The following is a 26,022-nucleotide window of genomic DNA, read 5'->3' as shown; positions in this document are numbered from 1 at the left end:
AGGCACATGCCCCCCCCCACTCCCCACCCCCACCTCCCCAGCCTTATATTATGCCTGATTCACTCTGTGACCTTAGGCTCCTCCTTAGTAAAGTAGGGATGGTGATATCAGCCAACTTGATTTTATCCCCTAAATTAACCCAATTAATAAAAACCACTAAAGCTTGTACAAAAAGAAAACACTGAAGTCCTTTAAGTGGTTGCTAAATGGCTTAGAAATGATTTGGCAGAACTCAGACTTAGCCACTAAGGATTAATGTTCTCTTCACTACAGCCATTTTACTCCATACCTACTCCACCATCTAATCATATGACAACAGGATAAAAAGGTGGAAAGAACTACAGATAACATCTAGTCTAATCTCAAGTTACAGGTGAACAAATGGAGGCCCGGAGAAATGACTTGCCCAAGGTCACACAGCTAATAAATAAAAGGGCTGAGCCCAAGTCTTTTCTGGTTCCGAATCTTATACTTCCCACTATACCACAATGGTCATTATGGTTCCTTTAGTTTCTCCCAGACAGATCTTTGAGACTATAAATTAAGAAACTAGGAAGTTCAGTTGGGAGAGATTTAGAGAGGTACTTTCTTTACCTAGTTGGCTTGATCTTATTTCCCTAGTTTTAATCTAATCCAAGCAAACACTTGAAAACACTTTTTCCCCAGAGAGAATTTTGTATAAGGAAGGTTTCCCTTGGATATTACAAAAGGGGTTTTGGTTGCTGGATGACTTAACAGACAATCATTAAAAGTATCTCATAAGTAGACATGGTACCTAGAATTCCTGGTTACTTGGGGACTTTGAAGAAACCACAAATATTCCAATGGATCTATGGTCTCATCAGTGTGGATGCCCTGTCCCCTGGGGTAGCATCTCTCAACATGTGGGATCTCAGTTCATTTTCTCCTATAAAAGTCACTGTTCAGAATCTATTAGGAGCCTTCCTCTAGATCAGGGGGTCTTAACCTCTTTGGTGTCACTTTGGTGACTCCCTTTGGCAGTTCAGTGAAGTCTATGGAAACCTCAGAATATTTTTAAAGATATGAGATAAAAAATAAAATACATGGGATTATGAAGGAAACCAATTATATTCAAATATGGTTTTCAAGATTTTTTTTAAAAATGCTAAATTCTCAGACCTAGGTTAAGAACCCCTTTCTGTGTCTTTTTTTTTCTGGTAATATATTGAATTTACTACACTCAACACCATTTGGGTCTTGATTATCTTTTGAGTCACCTACAATTTTGATTCTCTGAAGTCCTTGGTCCTAGGATTCATAACTATATAGTAATACTAGAAGAATATTGATATTGAATATTGATATTGGTCAGGGAGTAGCTGCTAATTCTTAGCATCTTCTACCCGTTCCCACCACTCCAAAATGGTACAGTGGAATGTTGTAAATATTTTATGTATCCTTATCGTACATGTTGTCTTCCCAATAGAATATAAACTCCTTGAGGGCAAGGATTATTTCATTTTTGTCTTTGTATCTCCAATAAGTGCTTAATAAATGCTTATTGATTAATTCACTGGCCTATGTTTGAATCCCATATCTGCCACTTGTGATCTTGGGTAAAATTGCTTAACCTTTCTGGGCCTCAGTGTTATCTGTAAAATCAAGCGGGTTGAACTAAATGATTTCAATGGTCCTTTCCTGCTCTAAACTTGTGATCATTTCATCACTGCTGAAGAAGGGGATAAGGTGAGACTAAAGACCACTTTTTTTTCCTTTGTGTTTTGTGGGCTGCACTGGTCAAAGAAATGATCATCTCATGGCCAGTCCTCTGATGGTCAGCCAGGAGGACCTGGGCGCTTAGCTTGTCTGGTCCTTGAAAAGCAGACACAGATTGTCAGTGGGCGTGTGCTCCAAGCCTCTGAGCCCAGCTCAGCAGAGCCTGCCAGACTCTGCTCCATGAGCACACTCTTTTAGAGCCCAGGGTCACCTCCATGCTGTGCTAAAGCAGCAAAGCAGCCCTTCTGGGGAGGAGTCCTGTTTGCTAGAATTAAAAACATTTATAATCACTACAACCAGGACTCAAGACCCAAGTCTCTGGAAAACACTTTACAAAATGTGTTGAAGCAATGGGTCAGAAGTTTTCTTCTGCAAGGACACATAATGGAAGAGTAGAAAAAACACTAGACTTGGGAGTCAAGAGAAACTGGGTTTTGATTGCTAGCTCAGGTATTTACTGATTATGTGACCTGGGGCAAGCCACTGAACCTCTTTGAACCTCAGTTTCCTTTCTGTAGAATGGGGATAATAATATTTGCACTCCCTACATCACAGATTGGTTCTGAGTGAAGCTTGTTCTAAACCTCAAAGTACTATAGAAATAGAAACTCTATAGTTTAGATAATAGATTTAGAAGTAGAAGGGACTTCTGAGTCTAGCTGGTCCAATTCTCCCATTTTACAAGGAAGGAAACTAAAGCCCAAATGACTTGCCAAAGGTCATGAAAGTAGCAGGCATCAGAGATGGGGTTTGACTCCAACTGTGGCATTCTCTCCCCCAAACCACACTGTCTCTTCTCCTTAGGCTGAAGCTTCTACCATGCCTTCACACACAGGTGGCCCCAATCTCTTCCACCCACTTCCAACTACCTTCTCAGCCCCCTGTCCCCCAATCTCCCCACTAAACCGGGAAGGGCAGAAAAGGGTTTATCTTCTTTATTTCTCTACTCACAGCACTTAGTACATGTTTTTGGCCTCAATGGGTTCTCCAAGGCAAGTATCCTATAGGGATTGACTTTAACAAATGTTTCCTTGATACTCTGTACATAGAGCTTTGCATAAGACACTAGGAGCCGTAAGATCACAGGCCCACAGATCTCTCCAAAGAAAGGTCTCAGGCCATTGAGTCCAATCTCTTCATTTTATAGATGGGAGTCACACAGGTAGGAAGCTTCAGAGAATGAGTCTGAATCTAGGTCTTTGAAGCCAGAAATTAAACAGACAGTGATCTCTGATCTAAAGGAGCTCATGATGGTTGGAATAAAAAGAATATTGGATGGAGATGGTTTTGGGTCCTAACACTGACAAAGGCATGAGGGCCTTCTTTTAGGCTGCCAGTATTCTTTCAGTGATGAAGCCAGACTGGATGATCCCTAAGGTGCCTTGTATCTCCTGACATTCTATATTTTACATGCCAAGGTGAAAATGCTGGCTCCAGGCACAAAGCAGAAAAGACTGGCCTTTTTTGGGAAAGAATGAAATGGAGGGGCAGCTGGTTGGACCAGTGGATAGAGTGCTGGCCCTGTAGCCAGGAGGACCTGTGTTCAAATCTGGCTTCAGACATTTACTAGCTGTGTGACCCTGGCCAAGTCACTTAACCCTGACTGCCTTTTAAAAAAAGAAAGAATGAGATGTTCAATTGCCCTTGCAATGTATGGCAGCAGCCTTGGGGGGAGGGAAGGATGTATGATACAGCTGCTTTCATAGGCATGTTGTAGCCTCAGGATGGAACACCATTTTGCTGACTAAGTGCTCCAGGGACAAGAATTTTAAAAATGTAAAGAAAGCCAGAGGTGAGCAACAGGAGGGAAGAAGTGGAAGGCAGAAGACAGACAGGGTTAGGCTACCTCTCTGGAGCCAGCTGGGCAGATTTGCAAAATGCCAGATCATGCTTTCCATCGTGTAAAGTCTTTGAATTTCTTTAATAAAATTTTAATTTTGTTTCACAGTATGGTGAGGATGAGGTAAAAACTTCTTCAGGATTCTTTCACCAGCTCAAGAATCTCTTCCTGTCCCCCTGCCCCCCAACCCCTTCCTGCTCTACCCTCCCTGAAGTATTCAGTGTAACCTTAAGCAGAGACTGGCTGCTGCTTCAGAAGGAGAAGCGTTGTCAACATCCAGGAGCCTCAGCAAGAGAAGAAAAAAGTGCTGCTAATGTGCACTTGGCCGGGAGCTTGGCCTTCCTTCTTGGACATGTCGCTGCACACCTGAGACTCTCAGTTTCCTCACTTCCATCAACTGTTATGAAGTGCCAACTATGTGCCAGGCACTGTGCTAAGCACTGCGGATACCAAAAGATAGTCCGTGCCCTCAGAAAGAGAGATGGGCAATTTGGAACTCAAAATCTTATGGAAGTGAATACTGAAAACTAAAAATAAATAAATAAATTTATAAAAAAAGGCTTACAATCTAATAACGGATGGAGGGGAAAAAAGAGAACAAAGGCTGGACTAGATCTCTAAGTTCCCTTTAATGATGTAAATCCTATGCTATATTTGGGACAATATTCCTAGGCCATACTTTTGTGTCAAAAAATGTACATGAACTTGAGGGGCATGGGGTACATATGTATAAATCATGTATGTGTAGATATTTGCGTAGGGGGGGGGTATGTGTTCAGGCCTGTTTATTGTAGAAAATGCCTAGAAGTTACGAAAGGGTAGAAAAAATAATGGGCTGTTTCAGGAATGGAGGCAGGTTATAAAAGGGGTAGGGAGAGAAAAATGGAAGGGCTAGCCAGAAGATGGTAGAATTTTAAGAAGGGCACCCTCGATTTACAGAGGAAGAAACTAAGGCTGAAAGAGGCTGCCCATTAGAGTCAAGATTCCATCATCCTAGGTTTTCTGACCAAATTCCAGCACTCCTTTCACTCTGCCACATGGCTTCTTCCCAATGCAATAGTTATTCACAGCATGTACTGTGTTAGGTTCTGGGGACACAGAGATTAATGATGACACAGTGTTGCATCCTGAAGGAACTTGGGTTCTAACAGTCTCTTTTCCCATCCACTAAATAACAAATCCTGAGCCATCAGGTATTTAAGCAGAGTGTTAGACCTAGAATCACAAAGGTCTAGATTGAAACCCTGACTCAGACAGGAACCAGCTGTGTGGACCTCCAGGGGGAAAGCAACATATAAATTGTTCAGCTACAGAATTGGGATAACAGTAGCACCTATCTCCCAGTGTGGCTGTGAGACTCAAATGAGATTGCATATGAAAACCCCTTTTCAGACCAAGTAGAGCTATCCTCATCAGCATCATTATTACTAGAATAGCCACGGTAGTGGGGCATGTACGTGGGGTGGTAGATAGAGGGCCAGGCATGGAGTCAGGATGACTCAACTCTCTGAGTTCAAATCCAGCCTCAGACACTTATTAGCTGTGACCCTGGGCAAGTCACTTCACCCTGTCTGCCTCAGTTTCCTCATCTGTCAAATGAGCTGGAGAAGGAAATGGTGAACCACTCCAGTATCTTTGCCAAGAAAAGCCCAAATTGGGTCACAAAGAGTCGGATACAACTGAAAAATGACACAGATAATAGGATAATAGATTTAGAGCTGGATGGAGTTCAAGTCCAACTCTTTCATTTACATTTGGGGAAACAAGTTTAGAGAAGTTAAATGAGTCAGCCAATATCACATAACTAGTGAGTATCAGGTGTGGAATTTGTATCTAAGTTTTCTTGACTCCAAGTTCAGAGGTTAAATGGAGTCAAGAAGACCTGAGTTCAACTCTAACTTCCAATACTTACTAGCTGTGTAACCCTGTTTGCCTCAGTTTCCTCATCTGTAAAATGAGCTGGAGAAGGAAATGGCAAACCACTCCAGTATCTCTGCCAAGAAAACCCCAACTGAGGTCACAAAGCTAACACCAACAGCCACAGTAGTAGCTAGGAATATTAGTAATAAGACAACACATCAAACTTGACCTAATTGTATAACCAGACCAAATCCCAAGGTGTGTTTAGATTAGCAGAGTCTTAGCTTTCCCTCATTAAGGATCATATCACAGATTCTGATCCCAGAGCTCAAAAGCATCAGCTGTAATTCTGCTGGCCTTTGAGCAAGTGGCTATGGTTCTGGATTTCTGTTGCATTAAAGAGCCCAGTGATCGAAGCATGCTCCACTCCGAGATACATACGGTTAGAAGTGAGTTTGTCTGCTCCTCCCAGAGCGTTGAATGCTCCATGAATGTTCTGAACCTAGAGACAAACATAGCTTGTATCAATCATTTCTACAGAAGATCAGAGAAATTAGAAGTTTATCACAGGATTTTAGACATGCATTCTCTTAGATGATGATTTAGTGCAAGGAACTTTTTAGTAGCAGGGATACTTTTGGCAGTCTGGTGAAAACTATAACACCCTTTTCAGAATGCTCTTTGTTTTTTTAAAGACTGGGTCTCCCCAGCTTGCCCAAACTTACAGGCTCAGTCCCACTACTTGCCAGCACTGAAGTTTCTGACTTGGGTTGGTTCATCCCTTCTTAGGCAGACTGGTGACCACCTGTGCAAGGGGACTTGCCAAACTTAGTGTGGACACCTATCAGCACAGCTCATTCTGAGAGAGTCATCAGTCTCAACCTACCCAGTAGCTGGGATTACATGTATGTAACACCATGCCTGGGCTCAGAATAATGTTGTCTTTACATTCTGCATTTTACGTTCTACATTTTACTTATCTGAAGGAAATGCTAACTTTCAGTTAGAGCAGTGGTGTCACACTCAAACAGAAACAGGGCCACTAAACCTAAAACCTTATTATTAATACCACTAAATCCTTATTATTAAGGATCTCTGTGGGTCACATATTGACTTAGAAAAACCACATCTTAATATCATCTATGCTTTACTGTTTTTATTTATTTTGTTACATATTTCTCAATTACATTTTAACCTGGTTTGGGCCACGAGTGGTGTGTTTCACATCTGAACTAGAGGAAAGTGAAAATAAAGATGCTAATTGTTTTCCCATCCAAATTCATGCCTCCCCTAAGGTCCTCAGAGGTCATGTGACTTGTAAAAAGTCACATAGGTAAAAATGACTGGGTCAAGATTTGAACCCAGGGCCAGTTTTCTTTTCATTATATTCCACTGTTCCTCATGAAGAAGAGGGTCTTGAAGGATTGAGTAGGGTTTGCCCAGATGGAGGGGAAGGGGCAGAGAAAGGGGTGTTTTGATCCAGAGCACAGAGAAGTGGGGGGAAGCATTCCCTAGAAAGTGATTTGATCAGTTTGGTCAGAGCTGAAGATTTGGGAAGGCAAGTTACTTGGAGAAAAGGCTCAAAATGTAGACTGGGTGTCTTCTCTCCGCTCCTACTGCACAATGTCAGCAAATTGGAAACACAATGATCTTACCCCTTAGGGGTCAACATTCTCTTTCTATTCTCTCCAGTCCTGCAATCAAGTGCATTTCTTTATAGATTTATCGGTCCACAATCCAAATGGTCTAGATGAAATCCTGAATTCACCCCTACTTATAAAAGGAAAATCCTCCAGCCTTCTTTTGAGATGACAAAGCTGATGGCATGCACTACTCTAGAAATACCCTCTAGAAATACCCTCTCTGTGGCACTTCATTTCATTGTGTTACATACAAAAACAAGCCTCTTCAACTCTATCTTTAACTGCCTCCTTCTCCTCCACCTCCAACAGAAAGCTGGCACCACAAGACGGGTCACCTTAGAAGCATTTTAACTTTCTCTCCTTTTGTTAATTTTCCCAGATGCTATCTGGATGTTTCCCATGATGCCATCTTCTCTACACTTATCCCTCTCCACATATCTATGATCCACACCCTTAATGGATGTCTAACCACTCTACTTATGCTCTGTATTTCAACCATTGTTTTCTTGCCCTTCAACATGTCCAAGGCTTTCCAGGATTGAATAAGCCTTCACTTGGTGCAGTCTTCCCCCCCACCCCACAACACTTCCAGCTGGTTTGTCCTTGGCCCTATGCTACTTTAATAATTGTATCAATGACTTGGATAAAGGTATAGATTGCACACTTGTCAATTCTGCAGATGACACCACACAGGACATTCTAGATGACAAAAAAAAAAAAGAGATACCAAAAGATCTTGACAAGTTACAATGAGAAGCCAAACTAATGAGATGAATTTTAACAAATAAAATGTAAAGTCCAAGAAAATCAACTTCATGTGTCAAAGAGAAGGGCAGTGTGATTAGATACCAGTTTATATAAAAAATAAGAAACATTTGGGCATTTTAGCAGATGCCAAGCTTGACATCCACCAACAGTGAAGCATATTGGCCAAAAAAAGCTGATGGAATCTTGGGCTTCATTAAAAAAGGATTAGCATCTAGGTCAAAGGAAGTAACAGCCCTGCTATACTCTACTGTTCTGACCATATTTTTGCTATTAAATGTTCAGTTTGGGGCACCAAATTTTAGGAAGGACATTAATTAACAAGTTGAAGAATATCAAAGAGGGTGATGGGGATATTAAACGGGCTTGAGACCATGCAGTGAGGATTGGTTGAAGGAACAGGAGGTATTTATTTAGCTTGGAGAAGAGAAGACCTGGGGGCTGGGGGGTGGGGTGGGGTGGAGGGACAAGATAGATGTCTTTAAGTAATTTGAACAGCTGCCACATAAAGATTAGACTTGTTCTGCTGGATGCCAGGGATCAGAGCCAGGATATTGCAGAGAGACACATTTAGGGAAAAACTTTCCAATGATCAAATCTGTATTAGATTGTAATTGGCTATATCAGACCATAATTACTGGAGGTCTATGCACGAGGCAGGATGATCACCAGTCAGAGACAGAGAAATAGAGCATTATTAAGTACTCATTGTGTTTCAAGCACAGTGCAAAGAGCTGAGGATACAAATTCCAGTAAAAAGAAAGACAGTCCCAGTCCACAAGAAACTTACATTTTAATGGGATAAAACAGCACATAAAAGGGAGCTCTAAAGCAAAGTGGGGTGGAAGGGATGGCCATGGGCAAGCTGGAAAAGTAGTACAGAAAGTTAAGGTGTGAGCCAGAGCAGAAGTGAGCTTTGCCATTGTGGATCCTTACTCAAATGAAGGTTCGGGGGAAAAACTCATCGTCAATCAGAGGTGGAGGTGTTGCCAAGAGATAAGGTAGCTGGGGTAGAGGTAGAAGAGTCAGAGAGATGGAGAGTCAGGGGCTGAGTCAGGTTAGAAGTCAGTATTGCTGACATTCCTCAAATGGAAGTTCTAGGGAGGACCTTATCAACTGGAGAAGTAGATTTTATAGGTGGAATAATTGTTCATGTATGGCTTGGGATAGATGATTTCTGCAGTCCTTTTGTAGTCCCAAGATTCTGTGATGCTATCCTGTTTTGATACTTGTCCTTTTAGGTGAAATTTCTCTAATGTCTATACCTGCTGTGTTAATTTATCCAGTACACTTCCTAACCCCCACCCCAAGTTGTCTACCTTCCTACTTAAATAATTTAATGAATTCCTTTAGTTTCTCACAATATCTTAAAATATTTAAAGACCAATTAATACTACCTGAAGGTCTTCCAGACAAGCACTTTACTGAGAAATGGAATGAAACAGTTCAGTGTCTCTCAGAAGACAAGAAAGTGAAAGAAGTTCTGCTGAAACATTTCCATGCCAACAAAGATCTTCAATCATTGCATATATTACTGATCTTTCAGTGTTGGAAACTTGTCTTCTAATAGCAGTGAAACATTTAAATGGCATTTATCAGGATGAATCTTTTAACTTTGAAATGGTCTATCAGAAGTTTATCCAATTTATAATTTTGAAAAAAAAAACTTGTTATGAAGGCATTTGAACACTTACTAGAATTAGTAAAAGCAACGGAGAGAGTATCAATAAATACCCAGAGAGAATACCAACTGGGGAAATTGCTTTTGGACAGTAATCAAACTAAGGACGCTCCACAAAAGTATCCAAACTGCCCTACAGATGTTAGGCAGCGGAAAGCATCTGCACTGAGCTGGTTGTGAATTTGACCAGCAGTTTAGGTACCTGAATAAATCAAATTATGTCCCCTTTAAAGGAGAGAGGTCCCAGAGTTGTAAAAGTTAGCACTATGACTTGTAAAATTTCTTGTAGGAGAGGGCATTTTCTATAAGATGTGTTCTATGTGTAGTCTTTCGCAAGCCCCTCCTTAAAATTTAAAAGACAATAGAAACTTGAGTTGTTCCTTAAATACTTACCGCTGAATTTATAAGTCGTCTTTATGCAGGTGCTGTACTAAACAACTTTGGGTTTTGGTGTCTGCTATGGATTTTGTTATGTTTAGATTTCAAAGTTTGTAATTCTGTTTGTCTTGGTGCGTGTTTGTATGCATTTGGGGAACATGCTTTTAGTTAAAACATTAGAAAAGAAGAAAATTATTATATATTTATATATATAAAATATATAATAGCACATAGTAAGCACCATATAAATGCTGATCATTACTGTTACTCTACTGAGACAGTTTAACGATCACTAAATGTCTCCTGCTACAACCAAGCGATCTCTCTTCTCCACTACACCTGATAGTGTCAACGCCTCCCTTCTGGATACTGTTAAACCAGGACTTTTGTGACTCAATGGTTTCCTCTTTCCTCTCTGACTCTTTTCCCCGTGTTGTGTTTCTTCCCTCTGCCAAACGAGGCTGACCACAAAGTTGTTCCTGCTGCTTCTCACATATTTCCATTCTCAAGGAGCTTTGTCTAGTCACATGATTTTCTAATGCTTCCTGTATAGAGCTCCTAGATCCAAATCTCTAGCCTTGACCTCTTGCCTTCTTCTACAGTTCCACATTTCTAGTTGTCTAGACTAGGGACATGAGAACATTTGATCGAGGGGAGGGATACAGGCAATTTCCTCCTATTAATTAATCACCTCCTATTATGTACCAGGCATCAGACAAACCAAGAAAAGACTCAAATACAAAAACATAGGGATAGGAAGCAGATCTTGTGATTTCATTGGTGTAGCCCTCTACCAAAGCAAGACCTTTGCTTTGACTTTTAATCCGAGAGGGTTTCCTAGAGCACTCAGGCATTAAATGATTTGCCCAAGGTCACATAGTCAGTATGTGCTAGAAGTGTAGAAGTGGGATTTGAACCTATGGCTTCCTGGCTCCCTATTTATTACACCATGACGCCTCTCAAAGAAAAGTATATAATAACAAGTAACATTTATACAGCACCTACTACATGCCAGGCATTGTGCTAAGCATTTAAAAGTTATCATCTCACTTGAGCCTTATAACAACCCTAAGGGGCAGATGCTATCATTATGCTTACTCTCATATTCCAGATGAGAAAACTGAGGCAAACAGAGGTTACATGGTTACCTCCCCAGGGTCACAAAGCTAGGAAGTGTCTGAGGCTGGATTTGAAGTCTTCCTGATTCCAGGTCTGGTGCTCTATCTGCTGTGCCACCTAGCTGCTCCCAAATGTACCAAATAAATACAAGGTGATCTATGGAGGCGGGATGGAGCAAATCAGGAAGAGCTCCATAGAGAGTCTAAGAGGCAGAGGGTGAGAAAAGAGCACATTCTAGGCACAGGTGACAGCCGGTGAAGAGATGGGAGAAAGAACATCTTGGATGAGGACCAACGAAGTGGAGTCTGGCTGGATTGTAAAGTGTGTCGGGAGACACTACATAAAAGAAATCCGGAAAGGTAGGCTGGGCCCAGCTTATGACCATCTTAAAATGCCAAACACAGGAGTCTGTATTTGATCCTGGAGGTCAGAGGGAGCCACTGGAGTTTCCTGAGCAGAGGGAGTGATGTGGCCAAACTAACTTTGGCAGCCCTGGGAAGGACAGATCGGGAGTGGGGAGACACTTGAAGCACGGAGGTCAATTAAAGAGGCTATTATAATCTGAGCAAGAGGTGATGAAAAAGTGACCTCAATGCCATCGTACTGGCCAAAAATTTGTTACTTCCTTCAAATATTTCCACTGTTGTCGATACCACTTCAAACTTCCCAGGCGACTGGTCTTAAAACAATGGATTCATTTTCCAGTGCTCTTTTACCTCTTAGATCTTACCCATCCCCAAATTCTGCCAATCCCTGAGCCATCCTCCCCACTCCCACCCCCACCCCTCACTGACAGCTTATCACAGCAAAGCTTCTAGTCCAGCCCCTCATGTCTTTATATCTGACCCAGTGTTAGTGTCTTCAGCCTCTCCTTCCTCCAACCCATCTTACATTTGCATGCAGAGGCTACTGTGATCATCTTCACATACTTAGTCTATTTTTTAAAACCATTATTTAATTTTAATGATCTTTCTTTTTTAAAAAAAATTGTGAGTTCCAAATTCTGTCCCTCCCTCCCCCACCTACTGAGAAAGAGTCTATCTTTAAAAGCTAGAAAGGATACGTGCTATTATTATCCCATTTTACAGTTGAGGAAACTGGGACAAACAGAGGTTAAGTGACTTGCCCAGGGTCACACAGCTAGTAAGTGTCTGAGGCTGAATTTGAACTCGTCTTCCTGATTCCAGGTCTAGCATTCTATCTACCATGCCACTGGTGGCTTCTAGTTCTACCACCACCTGAAAGCTGTCCAAGGTCATAGAACCAGTTAGTGGAAGAGCTAGGACTAACATTCAGAACTTCTGACACTATACAAATGTGCATATCTTCTTCACTCGCCTATAGTCTAGCATGTCAGTTAGATTAAGAGTCAGTTAGGTGGTACAGTAAGACAGAGCCACGGACCTGGAGTCAGGATGACCTGAGTTCAAATCCAGCCTCAGATGCTTACTAGATCTGTGGTCCTGGACAAGTCATTTAACCTCTGCCTCAGTTTCCTCACCTGTAAAACGGGGATACTAATAGCACTTATTTTGCAGGGCTGTTATGAGGATAAAATGTTATCACGATAATATTTGTAAAGCCCTTTATCAACCTTAAAGTGCTATCTAAAAGCTAGCTATTATCATTTAATATTTTTACAAACATATTTACACTAGGGTTTTTTTTTAATCTCTGTGTCCTTTGGGTAGCATACTTAGTTGGCACCCCATAAATATTAGCTATTTCTTTCTTTTTTTTGCAGAGGGGGAAAGGCAAGGCAATTGGGCTTAAGTGAATGGATGAAGGCCACACAGCTACTAAGTGTCAAGTGTCTGAGGCTGGATTTGAACTCAGGTCATCCTGACTCCAGGGCTGGTGCTCTATTCACTGCACCATCTAGTTGCCTCTAGAGTTGACTATTTCTATGGAAATTTGTGAACACGAAATGGCATAGGCGACATCATCAAAGACATACGCAACTGGACAAGGAGGTTGGTCAGTCGTGTTGTCAGAATAAGGAATAATGAAATGCTGTGTTGGGAGCTTCACTGTTATCAGGAAATGCTAGGTCTGGAGTCAGAGAACCTGGATTTGTATCCTGGCTCCACGAATTCTTTCCTATGTGGCCTTGGGGAAGTCACATAAGCTGTCTGGGTCCAAAGAGGATGGCTTTAGATGGCCTCTAAGGTTCATTTTAACTCTAGATCTAGGATCACATGAAGCCCTCCCAGTCTTGGGTCAATCCTCTAAGGAGGATTTTACAGAGATGCTGGGACAAGAAGCTCACAGGATAAAAAGATGTAGCTGGCCTGCACTATGCCTTGGTAGAAGGACTGCGCATCCCAATGAGATGGGAGATCTATCAAAGGATATGTATTTGTGGGGGCCGCTGTACAAAGGAAATTTGGGGAGGCCTGGTCCCTGGCCCTTTAGTAGAAGGAAAAGAACTAGGAAAGGGCAACTGGCAAACTCTCATAAGATTAGCAGAGATAATTTCTCTACCCTCAAACCTTTCCCAAAGAAAAACTATGAAGCTTGAAAAGTGCCTAAAGTGATTTTTACATGAGAATAGAAAGTTTATGATTGGTCAGCACATGCTTGGATGTGGCTGGCTATGGAACAGGTTGTTAAGATTACAACAGCATGAGCTGTTCATGTTGGGCAATCAAATGAGTAGAGTGATTGGGAAACTAGTAATGGAGGCTTGGAATGAGAGTGTGTGTGTGTATATGTGTGTGTGTGTGTGTGTGTGTGTGTGTGTGTGTACACATGGGTATGTAAGAGAAAAAAATACAACACCAAGGCCTTATGAGGTCAAACCAAAGCATGTTATAGGAGTGCAGCAGCTAAGTAGGCTCACATGAGAAATCAGGGTTTGCACCAAGTTAAACGCCAACCTAGTTGAAGCAGGAGGATGGAAGAGATACTGAAGTTCATCTTAGGGGACTGAGAAAGGTAGAACTGACTTCCTTTGGAAGAATTCTAAAAAAACTTGCTGGGGAAAAAAAAGGAAGAAGTTCCCTCCTAAGGAAATCAAGAACTAAGGCTTCTCTTGCTTAGATCTACTCCCTGCCCAGAAAGGGTGGAGGGCATGGAGATATCTAACCCCTCTTGCCTCTTCCCCACCCACAATTCCACTCCACCCACCAATGGCATACCCTTTTGAGTGTATGAGGCCACCAGCAAAAAGCATCCTCCCAAGGGTAAATGTAATCCACTCCTTAAATGACTCCTTCCACCCATATTCCCCATTCACTTAAAAATAACAAACCTCTCTTGGTCTGTGTCCCAAATTCAAATCCCTGGGGTTTGAGAACTCACCTGTAATGTGTCTCCAAAGGATAGCTTGTGGATGACATGAGTCATGTCTGGATTCTGGGGCTGTGCAGTGGCACTGTGTGTTGATACGTGAAAGTTGCCAGGGACCTATTTGGGCCGATAGCCCACAGGGCAAAAAACACAGGAAAAACAAGCTTTTAGAAAAAATGTCCCCTTCCCTCCTCTCTTGATTCTATCTAAGGGAAGTTGGGCAGAAATCATGGGACTTGATTATGTCTTATCTAAACTGGGATGTTAAGAAGGACTCTAGGCTATGGTCCAAATATCAGGATGCTTCCTAGGGAAGAGAAAAGGGAACAAGTATTTACTTAGTGCCCACTATGTGCCAGGCGCTGTGCTAATAAGCTTTACAAATGTGATCTCGCCTAAGGGGAATAAGGTGTCTCCTCAAGGGACACATTGTGGGAGAGTGAGGGGAAGTGTCTATAGCAGGTGGAAGGCCTATCATTCTTTGAAGACAAAGATGTCTGCATTCCTTAAGCTCCATGAGGGCAGGGCCATGAGTGTCTGACTTTAGAATGGGAGTTCCTTGAGGGCAAGGACAGTGTTTTTGCCTTTCTTTGTACTGCCAGCACTTGGCACTTAGTAAGTGCTTAATACATGCTTGTGGACTGTGGACCCTCTTAATAAATTTGAGATCTTCCTCAGTACTTACCATAGTGTTCTATGGATAGCAGATGCTTAATAAATGTTTGTTAAATTGCCCGGCGCATCGATGATGAATCAATCTACCCTTCAGTTGATTGATCAGCTAGACCTTTACTGTTCCAAAGACTAAACGGCAGCAAATTCAGCACCTCTTGTTCCTAACTGGGCTTCTTTGGTGGAGTGTATCTCCTGTCCAAACCATCTTCCACACAGCCGTTAGATTGATATTCCTACAGCACAAAGCCGACTAGGTCACTCCCTTGATCAAAAAGCTCCAGAGGCCCTATTGCCTGTAGTATCAAGTCTTGACTCCTCGGCTTGTCACTTAAGCCCACTATGATCTGGCTCCCACCTACATTTCTGGCTTATTACACATTACTCCCCTACTCCACTTTACACTTAAACCAAGCTGATCCACTGGTTTGTTGTTATCACAAGATGTTCTATCTCTACTGCCGCACCTGGAATATCTCCTTGTCCCACCTCTGCCCTTCGGAGCTCCAGATTCCTCCAAATTGGACCACCCAGAGGCCATGCCTGGGAGGAGCTAAGACATTTAGCTTGGCATTCCCTGAGACAAAGAATGCTTATCTTCATCCCCAGTCATTCTCTTGCCAGCTTCCCAACTCTCTTTTTTCTCTAAGATAGGCATAAAGATGGGGACTGGACTTATAGTCTATTGACTTATGGAACTCAATCTTCCTCTACTAATGCAGATCGAGACTCTCTCAGAGGGTCAAGGGGGTCATCAGGGTACACAAACTGCAATCAAATTACCCCTACCATCGCTTCTGGAAAGAGTGTGTTAATGGACTTCTCTACTGGGGCAGCTAGGACTCATCTTCCTGAGTTCAAATCTGACTTCGGACACTTACTAGCTTTGTGACCCTTGGCAAATCACTTAACCCTGTTTGCCTCAGTTTCCTCATCTGTAAAATGAGCTGGAGAAGGAAATGGCAAACCACTCCAGCATCTTTGCCAAGAAAACCCCAAATGAGGCCATAAAGAGTCAGACACAACTGAAAAACTATGAAACAACAATTGTTCCACTCACCATCTTTGTGACTTCTCAGACCATGAATCCCTTCCCTGGCCACGACTCCCCATATGTATGGTTTCCCCAGTTAGAATGTCCTTGAGAGCAAGGACCATTTCACTGTTGCATTTGGTTCCCTAGCATTTAGCACGGTGCTTGGCACTTGGTAAATGCTTAATTAATAACTTTCATTCATTTATTCAGTTACTTAGATGTATCTTTTTTCTCTCAAAGTAATATAAGCTTCTTGAGGCAGAGACTGTTCCATTTTTGCTTCCATTTTTCCCAACACCAAGCAGAGGGTGTGGCACACAGTAAGTGCTTAATAAATGCTTGCTGAATGAATAAGAATATCTTTGACTTTCACTAGGATTCCATGCTGCCTAGAGCCTTCTTCATCTGATAGTGGTGATCTAGTTTGAGGTCTGAGAAATGAGATCCATTAATTTAAATGGTTCAAAGAGATCTCAATACTTGGTATTTGCATTTGAATCCCTGGGACTGCCCCTCTCTTCCACCCAGCAAGTCTGACTCAATAACTTATTTCTATACTAGTTTCTCTCCCACCCTCTCCCCTACCCTCATCACCAGGATACTGATCACATCACAGTTTGATAGAATCAGATGACTCACAAAAGCAAGTGCTGGCCTGTAGAAATGAGGGATTGAGGGCATGATTTACAAACCCACGTAGCCTTCACTAATGGACTTAAAAACATATGGTGCCAATCACAGAATGCCTGCCTAAATCCTGACTACCTCCTGCTGACTCAGTGAGTCAGTTAACTCCAAAAAAAATGCTACCCACCGAGGTTTCAAACCGTTTCAACCAAGTAGTTGAGTTGCCAACACAGTTTGAAATATTCAAGCTCTAACATCATTTGTTTTAAATGTATGGTGGCGATTCTGACTTTCCAGCACATAAACTTACTTATAAATTCAAATTAAGCTCAGCTCCCCACAGTCTAAAGGTAGGCAACGGAAGGAATGAAACTCACCAGCCTCTTGAAAAGTCTGATACAAAAAGAGAGCGACCAAAGACGTCAGTTATCCAAATTCCTGAGATGAAAATAGCCATCTTTAAGCTTCACAACTAATGTCATTACTTTAAAGTTACTATCTTTCAAAAGTTATTGGTAATAATAACCAACATTAGTAAAGCACTTTAAAGAGAGGCAGAGAAGTATAGTGGTTAGAGTTTTCTTCAAAGCCAGGAAGACCCAGGTTGCAGTGTTTTCACTGATACCACCTTCCTGTGTGACCCCAGCTGGGTAAGTCCCTTTACTTCTCAGGGCTCAACTCTCTAAGTCCCAGAGGAGGTGCCAATCTGCAATGGTAGAGGGGGTGTCCTCACTCAATCTGGACCCAGTCCAGCAAGGAAAGAACCCAGAAAGGGAAGTTCTTGCCAGCGAAAAGTCCTTGGCACCAGAAATTGATTATGATTTTTATCAGTGGAAATAACACGCAAGAAGAGGCACTGCCATCTGCTTCCTTTGCTGCAGAAACCTTCCATTAAGTGTTATCTCCTCCATAAGAATGTAAACTTCTTGAGAGCAGGGATTGACTTACTTTCCTATTTGTATCTCCCTTAGCACAGTGCTTTACACAAAGTATCTAATCAATGCTTTATTAATCCTCAGTTCTGGTCCTTTTGTGCAAATTAGTTTATATACATTATCTCATTTAAGCCTCACAAAGAAACTACGGTTTTATTGTTCCTGCTTTATGGATAAGGAAATGAGTTTTAAAGAGGTCAGATGACTTGTTCAAGGTCACACAGCTAGTAAGTGTCCAAGATGGGATTTGAACCCAAATCATCCTTTCAAATATAGCATTCTTCTACACAAGGGGGCCATCTCCAGTCGTCCTGATCTTTATGTTGCCACTGGACCTAAATGGCTCTGAGGAGAAAGTGAGGCTGGTGACTTTGCACAGCCTTGCCTCACTTAAATCTAATTTACTCCTAAGTCATGACATCACCTTCCTGATGCCACGGTCCTCTTCAAGAATGAAGGACAAGCAACAACTTCTACACAATGTTTCTGTGTGAGTGTGTGTGTGTGTGTGTGTGTGTGTTTAAATCTAAATTTAAATGGAATGTAAGCTGTGTGAGGAGAGGTACAGTTTTATTTTTGCCTCTATATTCTGAAACCCTAGTACAACGGCAGCTAGTACAGCTGGTACAATGGATAGAGTGCCAGGACTGCAGTCAGGAAGACTTATCTTCTTGAGTTCAAATCTGACCTCAGATACTTACTAGCTGTGTGACCCTGGGCAAGTCACTTAACCCTATTGGCCTCAGTTTCCTCATCTGTAAAATGAGCTGGAGAAGAAATGGCAAACCTCTCCAGTGTCTTTGCCAAGAAAACTCTAAATGGGGTCACGAAGAGCTGGACATGACAGAATGACAACAATAAAAAGCACAATGGCTGGCACATAGTAAATGCTAAATAAATGCATGTTCAATGAATGAATGGAATGAGATCTACTGAAGAAGACTCAGAGATACTGACTGAAAGAACAGCTCATATTAACTCTGCACAGACAAGGCCTATCAGGACCTAACGTCGAGCCACGGAGACTCTAACTCTGGGCAGAAATGTGTAAGTCAAATCCTGTTTCAGATGTCCACAGAACATCTTTAATTTCCCTTCGTGGGGTGAAATGACATGAATGAAATCTGAAACTCTTAATTTGGTCCCTGGAAAAAAGCCAGGTTTATAGGTCACTCATACTTCTGTTTCCAATTTGTGCTCTTTGGAAAACAAAGCTTATGAAACAGTCCTTTCAAAACTGAAATAGAATATGACCCCAGGGAAGAAAGGAAGACCACCAAGCTCCAGACTCAGGAGATCAAGCTGGGGAGCAGATTGATTATTTTGGCATCCTACAGATTTTACTTTTGCCCTCTGAGTAACGAAAGGCAGCACAGTATAACTGGAAAGAAGGCTGGCCTTTCAGTTGGGAAGATGTGGCGTCAATGTTTAAGGCAACCCTTGTCAGTTTAAGTTGTGGACAAAGCTGCAAGAAAATTTCTTAGACTGATGAAATCATAGGCCCCAGCTCCCCGAAGATGTGCAATTTCTGCATTATGGTTCTTTTCCGATCCCTTACCTTTTCTCACATGGTGGTGGACCCTGGTTCTCAAAGGTTCCCAGCAGAATTGAAGCTCTGGCAAAACCTACTATTGAGCAAGCCTTCCAGTGAGGGCCCAGTGAAATGGAAATCCTTTCTGCCTTCATGGAGCCTGCCTTGGTCGCAAGGTGATGAGTCTTTTCGGCACTTGGTGCTCTTGGGTTATGACTGGTTGTAAAGTAGGCCCTCAACAATAACCATTTCATGGGTGCTTCTGGCTTATTCTAAGATTGTTTAGAGAAGCCAGAAATGAGGCTTCTGGTTAGCATGGGACAGAGTTCACATATAAATGAGTAATGCTTAATTTTGACTCCTTGGAGAACCAGTTCAATGGTATAATGTCCTTTATTTTGGGTCCCTTTTTCCTCTGTCCTATCACTGATCAAGCCTTCTTAAACCACAATCCTTTGTAACTCTCACCATCTGTCTCTTTTGCTTTATTCACATGCTGTTGAACAGAACTGGAGGAAATTATGAAACCAAGCTTACTGACTCTACAACGAAGTTAATGCCACCTGGGCCCTCGCTGCAGTAATGCAATCCTACCCTTCCCTAAGTCCCTATCCTATTTACCACAGAAACTGTTCCACAAATTTTCTTCTGTCCTCAAGCCTCCCATTCCATCCCCCACCCCCAAACTCCATCTTTGTTGAGGACTTTATGAAAACGGAAGACGTTAGCCAAGGGGTCTTTCTTATCCCTTCCTCCTCATCTCACAACCCCTTGCAAAATCAGCTCCTACTATCACCTCCTTCACACTTCAGTCTCTAATGCTGCTTGCAAAAGCCAACACCCCTACATGTACCCTTGAACCCACCTCCTCCCGTCTCCTTCAACAGATTGCCCCTGTGCAAATCCCTAGTCTCCATCTAATCTTCATCTTCCCCTGCTGCTTACAAACATGCCCAATCTCCCTATCCTTAAAAACCCTTAATGGACACTATGGAACCTGCTAGCCACTGTCCTGTATCTCTCTTCTTCTCAGCTAAACTCTTTGACAAAGTCATCTTCAATCACTGACCCCATCATTCAATTGATACTTTTCTCCTCAAAGGTACTTAACTGCAAAATTAATGGCATCTTTTCAGTCCTAATACTTTCCTACCTTTCATGACTCTGTCCTTTAGGCTTTGTCCTGGGTCCTTTTTACTTTCTATATTTTCTTAGTTGATGAACTAACTCATCAGCCCCTAATTGAACCACAGTTCAATTATCATCTCTATTGGATGATTCACAGATCTATTCGTCTAGCCCTACTCTCTGGCACTACAAACTATGTGCCTATAGACATCATGAATTCAACATGTTGAAAACCAATGGGGAAGCTAGGTTTTTCAGTGGATAGAGCACTGGTACTGGAGTCAGGAGGACCTGAATTCAAATGTGACCTCAGACACTTACTAGCTGTGTGACTCCAGGCAAGTCACTTAACCTTAGTTAAGAAAGAAAGAAAATTCATTATCTTTCTCCCCAAACACACAATAACATAGATTTATAACTATTTATCTTTGACTCCTTTCTCTCTCTACACACATACACACAGACACAGGCACACACAGACAGACAGACACACACACACACACAGCCCACAGTGTACTGATATAAGATTCTCTCCACTCCCACACTCACCTCTCCCCTAGACTACTGTAATAGCCTTCTATTTGGACTACCTGTCTCTAGTGTCTCCCTATTCCATATCCACTTCTGACATAGCTGGCAAAGAGATTTTCCTAAAGTGACCCTACCATACCTCTGTTTGATAATTTCCAATGGTTCCTAATTACCTCCAGGATCAAATATAAACTCCTCTGAAACTTAAAGCCCTTTATAATCTAGCCCCTTCCTATTTTCCCAGTCTTTCAACACATTACTCCCTTTATAGCCGACTGAGCATTGGACTGAGGAAGTTGTTGAGTCATTTTCAGTTGTGTCTGACTCTTCATGACCCTATGTGGGGTATTCTTGGCAAAGGTACTAGAGTGGTTTGCCATTTCCTTTTCCAGCTCATTTTACAGATGAGGAAACTGAGGAAAGCAGGGTTAAGTGACTTGCTCAGGGTTACATAGCTACTAAGTGTCTGAGGCCAGATTTGAACTCAGAAAGAGGAGTCCTCCTGACGGGCCTGACGCTCTGTGCACTATGGCACCACCTAGTGCCCAAGGACTGAGGAAGATGTCAGTTTGATTCCTCCCTCAATCATTTAGTAGCTGTGTCCTATAGGGGAAGTCACTTAACCTCTACGGGCCTCACTTTCTGTAGCTATAAAATGGGAAGCGTCCATTTCACATGGTTATTGTGAAGATCAAATGGGGCCACATAAATAAAGTGTTCTGCAAACCTTAAAGTGCTACATAAATGCTAACTACTATTATTTTAATTATCAAAGGATTATCAACATTTTTTAAGCAGACTCTCCTCTGGCTGAAATCTACACCATCTCTTCTGAGAAGTACCAGCCCTTTAGTAGTGTCAAATTGCTGGGATTCGACACCCCCTTCCTTCCCCTAGGGGCAAATCAGGTAAAGAGACAGACTTTAGCAGCCCTGGGAATAAACTAATATAAACTGGGTTTTCCAGAGAAATTTCCTATAAACTTTACAATCCGTGAGTCAGCTTAGAGCTCAATGGTGCGGCTAGCAAACAGCTGGGGGGAGCTGTGAGTGGAATGGAGCAAAGAAAAGACACGCGATTTAGGACTACCACTTCCCTTCCTGGAAGCTCGGGTTCCTGAACCATACAATGGGAGGACTGAGCCAGATGAGCTAGTTTTAAGGCTCCAGTGCTTAGCAAAGTACCTGGCACATAGTAGGCATTTAATAAATGTTTACTGACTGACGGATTCCTACCAGAATTCAATGCTATAATCAAATGAACCTGCCTAAGGGGCACATGGCCTATAGAATTTTTCAGGTATGCTTTTTTTTTTTTTTTAAAGAATTGTACCTTGTAGCTGGTTTGAGTAATAATGATTCTATTGACCACAAGATCAGGCTATGATTCCGAAGCAGCTTGACATATCTCAAAGCCTAGAGCTACCTACAACCTGTGGCCCAGTGACTGGAGCAGCAAGATTGCCATGGATATACTCGGCCCTATAGTGGCTCTGATCCAAGGGAGGTATCACACAGTAATTTGGTTTATAGGAAGAAGGCTGGGGAATAGGAGGGAGATGGCAGGAAAAGACCTAACATTTCCAGTCACCTTGTTGATGCTGAACTGGCCCTCAAAACGGCAGCCTTCACCATTGTTCAGAGGGATTTTCATCGAGTTGTCGATATGTCCAACTTCATGTCTCCCCATCTCATCCTGGATGTCCAGTCCAACCACTTCAGAGTCACCAGGGAACAAAAAGAACAAGGGGGGAGTCATAATCAGAGGAAAGGGTGAGGGATGGAGGCTACCCCCATGAGTATTTATTGCAAAGCATCTATTGCCTGCTCAGCTAGAGGGAGGGAGGACAGCCAGGGAGAGGAAAAAGTAAGGGAAGATCTCTTTAAATCTCAGGAAATACAGACTCTCCCTTTAACTCACAGAGTTTGGCTTAGAAGAAGCAGGCGTTTCCATGGCACGTTGACACATTCCAGCATTACAATGAAGAAGAGCAGCTGGGAGTAACTTGGAAGTAAAGGTTCCTTGGTTTCAACACCAGGGCATTATATAGTCCCAAATGTGGGAGTGACTTGTGTGTGTGTGTGTGTGTGTGTGAAGAAGAGTAAGAATAAAGGACAATACAACTAGGGAACCCTTCAAACTTAGGTAGAGGAGACATCAGAGGATATCCAAACCCTGGAACCAAAAATGCTGATGGGGGCTGGCTGCTTCACTGTACGCTCCAAGAGTGGAAAAGGGTCTGGGGAAAAAAAAAACCCTTTCCAGTATGCTAATGCTACCAGGTTTTCTGTGTGACTAAAATTTTCCTTCTTTCATGAGCACTGTTTCTGCAACTCCTGAATTTTATAAAGGCCTAAGGCCAGATTTATTTTTCTAGTTGAAAGGAAAAAAATATATATATTTGAATAGCACAGGGTCTCTGGTTCTGCTCTTACTCTGAGGTAAAAAAAAAAAATGGTGTAATTCCCATCTGAAGGCCCAAAAACAATAATGAGGATGAATCCTTCATTCAGATTTTGGTTTTTCACCAAGTTGCTCTAACTCACAATAGCCCCCCTTAAGGGATGTCGAAGAGGAGGTGTCATTTGAGGGGAGATGACGTAGCAGGGACTCACAGGGCCAGGGACATTCGATTCTGGGGGGGGGGAGTTGAGGCTTACTGTGGCCTTGGGAAGTCGCCCAATTTAGAGCAAAGGTAGAATGTTAGGGGAATAAAAGAGCCACTTGTGGTACTCACATTCACAGTGTAAATTCGGTAAACTGATGTTCAGACTGACATCGATTTTGCCTCCACTGTCCTTGTCTGGATCGTCGACATAGAGCTCGTTCACTCTGTGGAAGAGACAAGCACAGAGGCCTTCATTGTAACAGATGCACACCACCCCCTGTTCCCCCACAAGGCACTCTCTACAGTTGGTCTTACCCCTCTGCCTCTGCACTGTGTATAACTGGGCTTTTACAGTAGTTCCCTATTTTAAAATTCTTTGGCTGTTACGCCACAAATCATGGCCACAGAGGGAAGAGGCTCAGTTGGTGATTTATCCTTAATATTTGGTGGCTGATATCAGTGAAGATAATCACGTACTCCCCTTAATATGTCCCTTGTTTATGTTGCTTATACTGCCAGAAAAAGAAGACTAGGAGTAAAGTGAACAGAACAATTGTGTTATTGTTGTGTTTGTCCTTCGTTCTTGAAGAGGACTATCACATCATGGAAATGACGACATGACTTGCAGTTAGCTTTGATTTGAGTGAGGAAGGACTGTGCAAGGTCGCCAGCCTCACTTTCTCCTCCTGAGCCATCTGGGTCCAGTGACCAGATATTCATCAGGATGACTGGAGATGACCCAGATGCACTGGGAGACCCTGGCCCTTTCAGGCTAATGTCTCTTCAGGTTCTCACTTTGAGTGAGGTAATGCCCATTCACTGAATAGGCCTCTTTAAGAAGTTAATCAAAGAGAAGGGAGAGAGGGACTGAGGGGGAGAGGAGGAGGGGGAAGGGTAATTTATACAATGAGAGGGTGATTTATAGAGTGACAAAAACATTATAAAGAAAAATAACTTTGAAGGATTTTAGAACTTGGATCAATACAAATCATGACTCTGGAGGAATAAAGATGAAACATGTCAACTACCTTCTGCCAGAGAGGTGGCTAGACATAAAATGCAAAAAGAGACATACTTTTTCAGATACGGACAGTATGGGAATTTGTTCTGTTAGACGATGCATCTTTAGGATGAGATTTTTTTTTCTTTTCCTTTTAATTTTTCAACTGGGAGGGAAGTGAGACGAACCCGTCCTGCAATCCCGCTTCTCATGCAGGTCAATCAAGTATTTTTAGTTAGCAATTGATTTATACTTAAAGACTATATGCCCACTAATTGGGGAATAGCTGAACAAGTTGTGGTATATGATTGTGATGGAATACTATTGTGCTTTAAGAAATGATGAGCAGGCTGCTCTCAGAAAAACATGGAAAGACTTGCATGAACTGATGCAAAGTGAAATGAGCAGAACCAGGAGAACACTGTGCACAATAACAGCAATATTGTATGATGAGCTACTATGAATAACTTAGTTATTCTCAGCAATACAATGATCCAAGAAAATTTTGTAGGACTGATGATGAAAGGTGCTATCCATCTCCAGAGAAAGAATTGGGAGAGCCTGAATGCAGGTCAAAGACACTTTTTCTTTGCCTTCTTTATTTCTTTGGAGGTTTTTTAAAAAAATCTATGGTTTTCTTTCACGAAATGACACACATAGAAATGTATTTTACATGACTACTCATGTATAACCTATGTCAAATTGCTTGCCTTCTTGGTGAGGAGGGAGGAGAGGGAGGGAGAGAATTTGGAATTCAAAATTTGAAGAAAGGGAATGTTAAAATTGTTTTTGCATGTAAATAGGAAAAAATAAAATATTAAATAAGTTTTTTTAAAAGACTATATGAAAGAAGAGATAAGAGATAAAGAGAAGGCTCATACAGAATGAAGTACTCTCCATTTTGTGCTTAAGGTTCTAGCCAAATCAAAATATTCTCGAATTTATCAATCAATCAACAAACATATATTCAGTACCGGTTCTGCTAGGCACTACACTAGGTTCTAGGTATGCCGAGGCAGAAATGAAATAATCCCTGCCCTCAAGGAGCTTACCTTCTATAAGGGGAGACAATGTATACAATATGCACACACATGAGCATATACAAACCATGTATGAAGTAAATAAGAGGTGGCACAGAACAGCAGATCAAGAGACAGGCTCTGAGTTTGGGTTCCAGTGACACCTTTAACAAGCGCCATGTGATTTTGGCCAAGTCACTTAACCTCCAGGTTCCCCCAAGTGACTCTCTAAGACTCCAAGTTATAGAGCAGATGTTGATTTTATTGGTAGAGGGAGCTTCCTCATTGGAACTCCCTCTACCAATAACATCACAGGTCCAATAAAAAAAAACAACAACCCAAAAATAAATAAATACAAAGTTTGTTTGGTAGGGGAGGAGCTAGTAGTTGATAAGATCACAGGTTCACAGATATATAACCAGAAGGGACCTCAGAGGCCCAACAAGTCCAACTCCTTTAAATTTCCTCATTTTCTAGATAAGGAAACAAAACCTAGGGAAGTTAAATGATTTGTCTAATAATAAGCAAATAATAAAAAAGATTTGTTCTGTGAAGTTTGGATTCAGTCAAAGGGCCGCATTTGAAGACCTAGAGGACCACATATGGCCTCAAGGCTGCAAG

The 26,022-nt window shown here is 42.0% G+C and overlaps 1 protein-coding gene across 1 annotated transcript in view; it reads right to left on the bottom strand.

Moving 5' to 3' along the window:
• Positions 1-26,022, bottom strand: part of ERGIC1 (endoplasmic reticulum-golgi intermediate compartment 1) — a 158,434-nt gene that overhangs the window by 23,639 nt on the left and 108,773 nt on the right. The window contains exons 4-7 of the mRNA XM_036751763.1: positions 23,512-23,606; positions 22,365-22,489; positions 14,327-14,431; positions 5,879-5,939 (exon numbers count right to left, since the gene is read on the bottom strand). Of these exons, the coding sequence (XP_036607658.1) occupies positions 5,879-5,939; positions 14,327-14,431; positions 22,365-22,489; positions 23,512-23,606 (386 nt within the window). The remainder of the gene's footprint in view (positions 1-5,878; positions 5,940-14,326; positions 14,432-22,364; positions 22,490-23,511; positions 23,607-26,022) is intronic.

Source organism: Trichosurus vulpecula, chromosome 3 (genome assembly GCF_011100635.1).
Source record: "Trichosurus vulpecula isolate mTriVul1 chromosome 3, mTriVul1.pri, whole genome shotgun sequence".
NCBI classification, from domain to species: domain Eukaryota; kingdom Metazoa; phylum Chordata; class Mammalia; order Diprotodontia; family Phalangeridae; genus Trichosurus; species Trichosurus vulpecula.
Note: the sequence above shows the minus strand (reverse complement) of the source record. Positions and strands in the feature narration are given on the sequence as shown.